Source organism: Podarcis melisellensis, assembly GCF_964234715.1.
Source record: "Podarcis melisellensis genome assembly, chromosome: Z".
NCBI classification, from domain to species: Eukaryota; Metazoa; Chordata; class Lepidosauria; order Squamata; family Lacertidae; genus Podarcis; species Podarcis melisellensis.
In genome coordinates, this window is record NC_138547.1 from 39,332,843 (window position 1) to 39,343,317 (window position 10,475).

The window sequence follows — 10,475 nt, forward strand, 5'->3', positions numbered from 1 at the left end:
CAGTTTCTGCAACATGAGTGAGCAGGAAATTCTGGGTGATAAATGGGGGAGAAATGCAGTTTGGCTGGAATTTTAATGCAAACCTACCTAATCCATCCTTTCTAAAACAATACACAAACTGAAACACAGCCATCCTTAGAAATCTGCACTTCTCCAAATGTTGGGATGCAATTCTCCAACCAAATAATTGTGTAAAAAAAAAAGTGCATGTTAAGGGAAAGTGTGCATTTTAAAATGTGCAGAAATAATGTATAATATTGCTTTGCAAAAATGTGTATATTAGACAAAACTGCCTACAAAAATGTGCATGTTAGGACAAAATTGCACTACATTTTTGAGAGGACTTTTAAAAAAAAAACAGGATGCAGAAACACGGAGAACTGAACTGGAAAAATGAGAAGAGAGAAAAACCCAAATTGGCAGATTTGTTGATCTCTAAAGTTGCCTGTTCAAATACTCCACCTGTCTGGTTTGCAGGAACCAAACTTTTCCAGCCCTTCAGAAATCTTGTTCTCATAAACAAAAAAATGATGTTTCTAGAGTGCACAACTACAGGGGGAGGAAAGCACATGCTCCTCTGTGTTAAAAAATAAAATCAGTGCATATTGAAAAGTTTGTCTCAGGGGAAATAGTTTATATAAGATATCTTCTTGATGTGCTAGGGATGAAGGTCTGTAGTGACATTTTTTTGTTTACTGTTTGTGGCGGGGGAGCATTCAGACGCATGCTCTCGCACTTGCAGTTAACCAGAAGTGGTACAAATCAGAAATGGGCTTCTGGAAATGCTGTAGGAGCAAACCTGCCAGTTCCAGAAATAGATGGTTTTCAGCTTCTGTAAGCCCTGTCTCTGTTGTTTAAACAGGCAGTCTGCCACCCCCAGCACCGCAGCCCCTGCACGCCCAAGATCAAAGGCAACACCTGCTTCTGCTGCGACCTCTACAACTGTGGGAGGTGAGTGACATGGAAAAGCCTCACCTGTAGGCAGAGAGTGAAATGGGAGAGCTCAAGCCCCTGGGTCAATCCTGCAGTCTTGAGTATGAAGGAGTTGTTTCAGGCTGAGACTATACATTTAAAACAGTATCACTCCACTTTAAACAGCCGTGGCTTTCCCCCAAAGAATCCTGGGAACTGTAATTTGTTAACAGCACTGAGAGTTGTTAAAAGGTAAAGGACCCCTGACAGTTACGTCCAGTCACACATGACTCTGGGGTTGCAGCACTCATCTCGCTTTACAGGCTGAAGGAGCAAGCATTTGTCCGCAGACAGTTTTTCCGGGTCATGTGGCCAGCATGACTAAGCCGCTTCTGGCGCAACTGAACACCAAAACCAGAGCAGCGCCCAGAAACACTGTTTACCTTCCCACTGCAGTGGTACCTATTTATCTACTTGCATTGGCATGCTTTTGAACTGCTAGGTTGGCAGGAGCTGGGACAGAGCAATGGGAGCTCATCCCGTCGTGGGGATTCAAATCACCGATCTTCTGATCGGCAAGCCCAAGAGGCTCAGTGGTTTAGACCACAGCACCACCCACGTCCCTGAGAGTTGTTAGGAGAACCCTATTCCTCTCACAAAGCTCCACTTCCCAGAATTCTTTGGGGAAAGGGATTGCTTATTAGACTTCTCTGGGCATGATAGTTCTGTGAGGGGAATACTCTCAGCACCTTTAACAAACAACAGGTCCCAGGATTCCTAAAGGCAAGCGATGACTAAAGTGACATTATACTGCTTTAAGTGTAAAGTGCAAATGAGGCCTGGGCTTTGTGCTACAGAGATAACTTTTAGTGGGTCATGTCATTCAGCTGGCAGCCAGCAAAGTCAGATCGTCCCTCTGTACCTTTTTCTGTTTACTGTTCTTGGTGGTTTACTTAAAGCCAGGAGGGTTTAATGCAGCCAACCAAGGTTGGGTAAGCATCATTATGATGTTAGGTAATTAACTGGTGGGTGGTTTCACCCACCTGTCAAAGTTGGCCCACAGCATGGAGGGTGATAAAGATCTGGCCCAAGAAGATTCCCCGCCCCTAGGGTATAGGGTTTCAGCCTGAGCTGCAGATCCAAAAGTCCCTGGTTCAAACTTGTGGACTCACTAAGTGACCAGAGACTAGCAGTGTTGTCATGTGCCTTATTCCCCACATCTGCAAAATGGGGAAAATAGCACTGATTTTTACCTTACAATGTTGTTGTAAGGATTACAGTTAAATGATGTTTGTGAAAAGATTTGAACACTTGAAAGTGCAAAAAAAAACCTGTTAGATAGCTGTTTTTAATGTTAAACAATCACAGCCATCTGAAACCAGAGCAGCAGAAAAATCCACAATGGACTCCTTTTTTTTTTTTTTGCAACAGAAAGACTAACTGGTCCCCAAAGGCCCTCCTGAAATACTATTAATTTGCCATGGAGAGAAAATGTACAGTGATATAAGAAGAGCCCCTACTGGAAAAGACCAAGGCTTATATCAGGTGTGGGGAACCTTTGTCCCTGCAATTTTTCCTGAATTAAACTCCTATCACCCCGGCGTTTTGTCATGCTTGCTGCAGCTGATGGGGGTTGTAGTTTGGAAACATCTGGAAGGCCAGTGGTTCCCCACACCTGGCTTAACACATCCAACTCCCTGTTTTCTACAGTAGGCAGTCAAGTGCCTCTAGGAAGCACAGATGCAGAGCACAAAAGGCAATAAACCATCTCCCATTGTCCCCCATCTTAAGCAAATATTATCTAGAGACATGCTCCCCCTGATCCTAAAGATGGCACTTAACCACCTTGATTAGTAATCATTGATAACTTTTATCTTCCATGAATTGGCCTAACCCCCCTTTAAAACCCATCTAAGTTGGTGGCCATCACCACACAACTTGTGACAGCAAATCCCACTCTTTTAACTTTGCACTCTGTGAAGGAGTGCAGTTCTGCCAATGGCATCTATGAGAAGAGGATGTAGGACCAGATGGGCCTTTGGCCAAATAATAATAATAATTTATTTTTAATTAACTAATTAACTAACTACCCAGAGTGGCTGGTTTCTCCAGTCACTCTAGGTAGTTCCCAACAGAATATTTAAAACATAATAAAACATCAGACATTAAAAACTTCCCTAAACAGGGCTGCCTTCAGATGTCTGATAGTTGTTTATTTCCTTGACATCTGATGGGAGGGCATTCCACAGGGCGTGCACCACTACCGAGAAGGCCCTCTGCCTGGTTCCCTGTAACCTCAATTCTCACAGTGAGGGAACCACTAGAAGGCCCTTGGATCTCAGTGTCTGGGCTGAGTGATGGGGATGGAGACGCTCCTTCAGATATACTGGACCAAGGCCATTTAGGGCTTTAAAGGTCAGCACCAACACTTTGAATTGTGCCTAGAAACGTACTGGGAGCCAATGTAGGTCTTTCAAGACCGGTGTTATGTGGTCTCGGTGGCCGCTCCCAGTCACCAGTCTAGCTGCTGTGTTCTGGATTAGTTGTAGTTTCTGGGTCACCTTCAAAGGTAGCCCCACGTAGAGCACATTGCAGTAGTCTAAGTGGGAGATAACCAGAGCATGCACCACTCTGGCGAGGCAGTCCATGGGCAGATAGGGTCTCAGCCTACGTACCAGATGGAGCTGGTAGACAGCTGCCCTGGACACAGAACTGACCTGCGCCTCAATGGACAGCTGTGAATACAAAATGACTCCCAGACTGCGCACCTGATCCTTCAGGGCACAGTTACCCCATTCAGGACCAGGGAGACCCCCATACCTGCCTGCCCCCCAAAGGTGTTCCAAAACAAGGATTATCTACTGAAAGATGTTTTGCCTTTCTGTGCAACTAAGTATGTCTTTGGTACTTTTTTAAAAATTGATGTTCTTTGGATTGAACAGAGTGGAGATTTCCGGTGGTTATTACGAGTACATTGATGTCAGCAGCTGCCAAGATATCATTCACCTTTACCACCTGCTCTGGTCAGCAACCATTTTGAACATTGTGGGCTTGTTCCTTGGGATCATCACCGCTGCAATCCTAGGAGGCTTTAAAGATATGGTAAGAGGATGTCCATGGGAAACGTAGACAAGTAGAATTTTTTATTTATTTCAAGTGTGTTGTGCCACTTTTTAGAGCTATGTGCTCACCATGTGGTGTGCAAAGGAATGAGAGACAAATAGTACAAATAAACACAGCAGAAGATAGAGAGATTAAAAATGAGAAGCTGCTCTGGAGACCAGAGCAATTTTGGGTGGGCACCAATTAAAGGTGACGAGACATTTTTTGGTAGGCATCCATGAAGTGGGAAAGGCTTTGTGGCCTCCCTAAATGCCAGAATTCAAGTGGCAAGGTCCAAGCCCATCAGGAAGGTGTTGCGTAGTTTTCGGAGCCACTATAGGAAAGGCCATGTCTCTTGTGCATGACGACCAAACTCATGGGTGGGGAATCTTTTTGGCTTGGCAAGTCAGATAATTATATCCTCCCACCTGCAGGCAGCTTTAACAGGTGAGCGTGACTACACATCTTTTCCATCTTCTGTCATCCTATTGATCTCGGGTAGATTGTCCCACCCACCTGTCAGAGTTGGCCCACAGAGTAAAGGTGATTGAACTCCCCCATCCATTAGCTAATGGGCAAAGGGATCTAATCTTACATTCTGCAGGATTTGAGTGCAGAGGAGAGTTCCTTACACGCCTGAACCAACCAGGACAGAGCTTCTCCCATTTCAGATGATGCACAGGGATATTTCAACCCTGCTTTTTACAGCAATTTACCTGATGTCATATAGGATGTCAGGGGTGGGGCTGGTGGGTGTGGTTTGGGAAGAGCAGCCCAGCTGCCCAAATGAGAAGGCCTCTCAGGCCAGATTTGGCCCATGGCCGGGAGGTTCCCCACAGCAGGACACTTGAGAAGGACCCCTGAGGTAGATCGTACTGTACAGGCAAGATCTGTACTTCTCCCATTTCTCTTGCAGTATTCTGATCTCTTCTGGCCATTTGAATAAATGGACCACAAGCTAAGTGACTTTTCCATTTTCCATTGTGTTCATAGACTCCCTCACTTCCTGCTATAAACTGCACAGTTGAAAATGCACGGCCCACTGTATCTTACTACTCGAGACCCCAGGTGACGTCATACAATACATATTACCACAGCACGCCTCACCTGCCACCGTATTCAGCATATGACTTCCAGGTATGTTGGGTCAAATGGCTGCTGGGCTTACTTAAGAGAGTAATCTGCTTTTTTACAGAGGGGGTGCACCATCAAGCAGTTATGTTACAACTGCCTCTTTTTTTCTATGCAATCTTTTATGTTCCATCTTTTGGAGGAGAGAAAACTATTTTGCCTTCGTCTTGCTGTCATTTCGCCTCTGTTCCTGGCTCCAAATTTTACCTTGTTTTTTTGCAGGTGTGGTGAAACACATTTCCCTTTTCTGCTCAGTTTCAGCCTGTATAATTGTAGAGAACCTGTGGGCCTTCAGTTGCTATGTGGCTTCAACTCCCATCAGCTCCCAGACAATATGGCTGACAATCAAGGAATGATGGGAGTTTAGCTCATTCTCGGTAGAGCATGAGACTCTTTGGGCAGATCTACTCTCATGGTTTATAACGTTTAAAATGTGCTATTGAAATGTGACACCAGAGGGTGCTGGCAAAGAGGGAATGCATGTTAAACGTTATAGAACGTTACTTTTATTATCGTCCTAATAATGTTTAAAAGATTGATGTAGTTCCAGCCTTTATCCCAGAGTTGTGGGCTTGAACCCCACATTGGGCAAAACATTCCTGTATTGCCCAGAGTTGGATTCTATAGTTCTAATCTGGAGGGCACCAGGGTTCTCTCTGCTGGGGTAAATTGATCCTCCTCTTCCTGCGATGATCTTCATATTTCACCAAGTTGGTCCTTGAAGCTGACATGGGGGAGTAGGGCATGAAACTTAATTTTTACAAATTTCTTCAGTAAGCTGAAGTCTTAAATATGTGTTTTGGGGGTGTGAGGAATTCAAATCTGCTATTGGTTTTGTGATTGGACAACATTTAGCTTGGCAAGTCTGTGCCTGATGAAGAAGCACATAAACTGCTTTCGGAAAACCAAAGAATTCTAATTTTACCTTCCGAAAATGTCAGGAAGTGCTGAACAAAAGGAATAATAAATACAAATAATATAAACATACAGTATAACTGCAAGTACTTGACAGTCTCTTTTAATGATTTCTATGCAATTTTACACACATTTTTACTTAACCAAGCGAAACTAAATGATATTAATTTAACCAAAACATCTTTTGAATTCCCAAGCCATGTTACAACTTTTTAGCACCCCTCATTCTGGAATTCAAAAGCTGAAAAATTCAACATGCCCTAGCGGGGGAGGCGATATAAAGATAAACTCTCCCTGAAATGTCTCATAGCCAGGTCGTAAAAGGTAACAACCAGCGCCTTGCCATGGGTGGAATTCTTGCAAGGACCTCAAACTGGGCTACCAGGCTACTGGGATAGCTCAGTCAGAAGAGCATGAAACGTTTCATCTCAGGCTGGTGGGTTCAAGCCGCACATTGTGCAGAAAGATTCCTGCATTGCACAGCGTTAGATGACCCTTGTGGTCCCTTCTGACTCTACAGTTCTATGAAGCAGGAATTTATATACAGTAATACCTCCGCGAACATCCGCCCCCGTCGACTATCCATTTTGGCGAATGTCCGCAGCAAACCCAGAAGTACTGGAACAGGTTGCTTCCGAGTTTGCCGCTTGCGCATGCGCAGAAGCGCTAAAGTGCACTATGTGCAGAAGTGCAAACCACTCCACGCGCATGCGCAAAACAGCACTTTATCGAGCATCCCTTTTGTTGAGCGTCTGGGACTCTGGAACAGATCCCGGACTCAAAACAAGGTACCACTGTATATAGTTCAGACGTGCATGACCTAGGAAGCTGTTTTAATTCCAGGTCATATCACTGCTACACCTAGCTCAGTACTGGCAGTGGCTCTCAGGTAAGAGGTATCACCTGGGCTGGGGAGGCCTGCCCAGGTAGAGTCCTGAGGGCCAGAAATAGGGGCCTAGAGTCCACATTTGGCTCTCAGTCCACATTTGGCTCTCAGGCCTAGGATTCCTCCTCCCACGGTGATAAGCTAGAAGGACCAAAGATTGGGCTGTGCTTGAGGCAGCTTTCTCTATACTGAAGCCACCTCTCTCCCTTTCGTTGCAGCATTCCAGTGTCTTCCCGGCCTCCACACCATCTGGCCTTTCTGACGATCCTTTATCGCTGTCGCCATCGCCAAGCTATGTCTGGTCCCCTACTGCTCCTCCTCGTTACTCCCCACCGTATTTTCCACCTTTTGAAAAGCCACCACCTTACACGCCATGAAGGAAGGACGGGTAGAAACTGTGCCACTGGGGCTAATTGTGAAACCTTTTTGTACTGGTGGGAGGGCGGGGAAGAGAGAGTGGGCACACTTATTACATAGCATACATAATCCATTTAAAATAGGGGAACCCTGCAACAGTCTTCCCATAGACCAAGCCTAGGCCAAATTGATGCTAAGTGCCAGCAGCAAGAAGGGACAAATCCTGCATTCAGCACCTGCAGTCTTGCTCTGTTTGCTTCTTCAAAATCCATCATGATTAGTTGGCCGCTGTGGACTTGTTGCTTTGAGGGTTTGGTCACTTTGAGCAAATTGCTGAAATTGCTGTGTGGCTAATCAGGCACACCCTTCTTTTCTCAAAAGGTGTTGATAAAATGGTGTTCCTAATTCCTTTTCTCCTCTTTAACAAAATTGCTGGGCTGAGTGGAATGTAGCTGAGGGTGAAGATTTAAAGGAGGAACCCAAGAGCTTGAGTGTATGAAATGAATGCTCTAGACTAGTAGGAGGAAATAATAATAATAATAATAATAATAATAATAATAATAATAATAATAATAGATATATGAAGCCTTAATTTTGCACACTGAAAATAGGCCTTTGAATGGGAATTGAAGGTCACTGTAGGTGCAGCTGTTTGTTAGGCAAATGGCATTCTACTGACACCTAGCGACATTCTGTGAGTATTACCTCACAGTAGAAAAACAAAAGTTGCTTCACACACTACTTTTTATCTTTACATATGTTGGTGATGGATATATATAAATTGGCCTTTATTTTCCTAGTTAGGTTTTTAATATAGCCACAATCAAAAATAGGTGCTATGCCAAATATTTTCTGCTCTTGTAAACAGCACAAAAGCCACACAGTTTGGCTGGATGCACATGATCAAATGTAACTTCCCCCTCTTTCCTTGCAAGAGGATGATAATTAAGCTGCTTAGCACCTTCAGGCACTGGATTTCCACCATTTGTTGCAACATAAGCCCTGTGTGGGTGTTCAGGCACTCTGCATGTAAACAAACACATGTAAGAGATGTGGGAGGGGGGTGCCAAAGCCCACCCTTACAGCTCATCCTCCACACCCCATTTTATATTAAAGTTCTGCAGCTGGAGGTCTTCCGTACTCACAGTGCCTGCTTCTGCTGCTCAGTGGTAGGGCATTTGCCTTGCGTATAGGAGTTCCAAGGTTCAGTCCCTGGCATCACTGTGTAAACCGTTGCCTGAAATCCTGCTGCCAGGCAATGTACACACAATCCTCAGCTAGACGGACCATTGTTCTGATTCATTATAAGGCTCGCTCCCCGTGAAACTGACACAAATAGGGGTGGGGGGTTTAAATAGTGCAAGCAGCTCAGCCTCCACAAGAAGAGGAGGCTCCCCACCTGTCTTCACACCACTGTAGTCCCTCAAGTAGAGAGTGTTCGGTGTAGCCATTTTGGGACTCTTGGGTGATCAGGAACTGAGGCTAACATTAACTGTCCTCTAAGCTGTGCAGCTAGACCTAGACTGCATGCCTGCATTATTCATAGGCTTACACAGTCAGCTTCAATGACACACAACTCTGCATGCAGAATCCTCAGCTTGTACAAATCCTAGGAAATCGTGGTCTGGTTTACACTTTATGTTGCAGTCTCTCATACATCTTAATAGGGAACACTCAAATGTTTGAAGCAGGTATGTATATAATTGCAAGTCTCCACCCCCCCCCAAAAAAAAACCCCACAGATCCTTAGTGAGTGTTCACTGTGTCTTCCTGCTTTTAAACAAACAAACACCTTAATGAATTTATTATAAAGGGCTGCTTCTGCTTGCGACTGAGTTCGAAGGAAGGGGATTTGCCCCGAATAAGAAAAACTAATATTTTAAAGAACAATGCAATTGGAAAGCTTTTAGCTCTCACAGCTCTAGCAATTTAGAAAGTTGCATTTTGTATGTGTGGCCGGTTTGGTGAATCGGACCATGGTTCACTGCAAACAGCAATGCAGACCTAGGTTCAAATTCCTGCTGAGCCGCCAGCCTAACCTACTTCTTGGTGTTTGGGAGGAAAACACATGAAAGAGATTTTACTGCAACATTTAAATACCTGAATTGTGTAATTGCTTCATGGTAGCTAATCAAGTCTGTATTTTAAGCTGTAGGAGATGGAGGAGTTTGGGAAGCTATGCATTGCATTGCTTAATAGAGGGGTATCCAGTGTGTCCTCCAGATGTTTCTGAGCTACTTCATTCTACACCATTGGCCATGCCTGCTGGAGTGATAGTTGTAGGCCAGCAACATTTCCAGGGCACAACACTGGCTACCCCGTATGTGCTAAGCATCTTAATACTGATACTAGGGAGCTCTGAAGACTTTGTGAGCTTGTGTGTCCTATCACCAATTGAGTGCTGTTCTGGATTGTGGCCAGAGACTGTATACTATTCATTCTGGGAAGGAAAGAGTTGTACAAAAACAGGTATTAGAGCATGTTCTTCTCACCTTGTCAATTCATTCACCGGTTCCTTGTTTGCTTGGGATTCACAGAATGCTTTGCACAAACCAGGGTTAGCCAGCATGGTAGACTCCAGACACTGGACTGTACCTCCCCGATCTTGCAGGCCAACCTCATTGTGTAAAGTCACAGAAGCAGGTGGTAAAAAAAGCCTGAGCTGAAGAGTTGTGCATTTCAGTAGCCTGGACCTTCTCTTCTCATTAATGCCACTGCCCCAGCATCACACCAAAGCTGCAAGGCTGTATCTACTTACTTTGCAGTAAGCCCAATCAAACTTGGTGAGATTTACTTCCAAAGTAGCCAAAGATAGGAATGTGCTATAAAAGTTATCCATTGCCTAAAAACCCATTGCCTAAAATCATCTGAGGATTTTAAGAGATGTTTCCCATCAGGGCTGGGGAACCTGTGGCCTGTTGGATGGTATTGGACTCTAAATTCCATCAGTTGCAGCCAGCAGTCGTCATCAGCGACGCCAAAAGCTGGAGTCCAGCAACATCTTGAAGTCCACAGGTTCCCCAGTGTAGCTTCTAGTTCATTCGGCGTTATATAAAACGGGCGTAACTCATGCATGCTCTCTTGCATCATAAGCCCAAGGTTTGCCAAAATGTTGTGGTGTTCTCATTCCCTTCTGCAGGGCTTTGCTCAAGGTTTGTCAGGTTTCAAAGCA

The 10,475-nt window shown here is 44.7% G+C and overlaps 1 protein-coding gene across 1 annotated transcript in view; it reads left to right on the top strand.

The window, feature by feature from the left end:
• Positions 1 to 9,024, top strand: part of TMEM255A (transmembrane protein 255A) — a 30,138-nt gene extending 21,114 nt beyond the window's left edge. Inside the window, exons 6-9 of the mRNA XM_081897669.1 lie at positions 863 to 951; positions 3,855 to 4,014; positions 5,008 to 5,151; positions 7,165 to 9,024. Coding sequence (XP_081753795.1) covers positions 863 to 951; positions 3,855 to 4,014; positions 5,008 to 5,151; positions 7,165 to 7,323 — 552 coding nt within the window. The 3' untranslated portion in view covers positions 7,324 to 9,024. The remainder of the gene's footprint in view (positions 1 to 862; positions 952 to 3,854; positions 4,015 to 5,007; positions 5,152 to 7,164) is intronic.
• Positions 9,025 to 10,475: the final 1,451 nt, after the last annotated feature.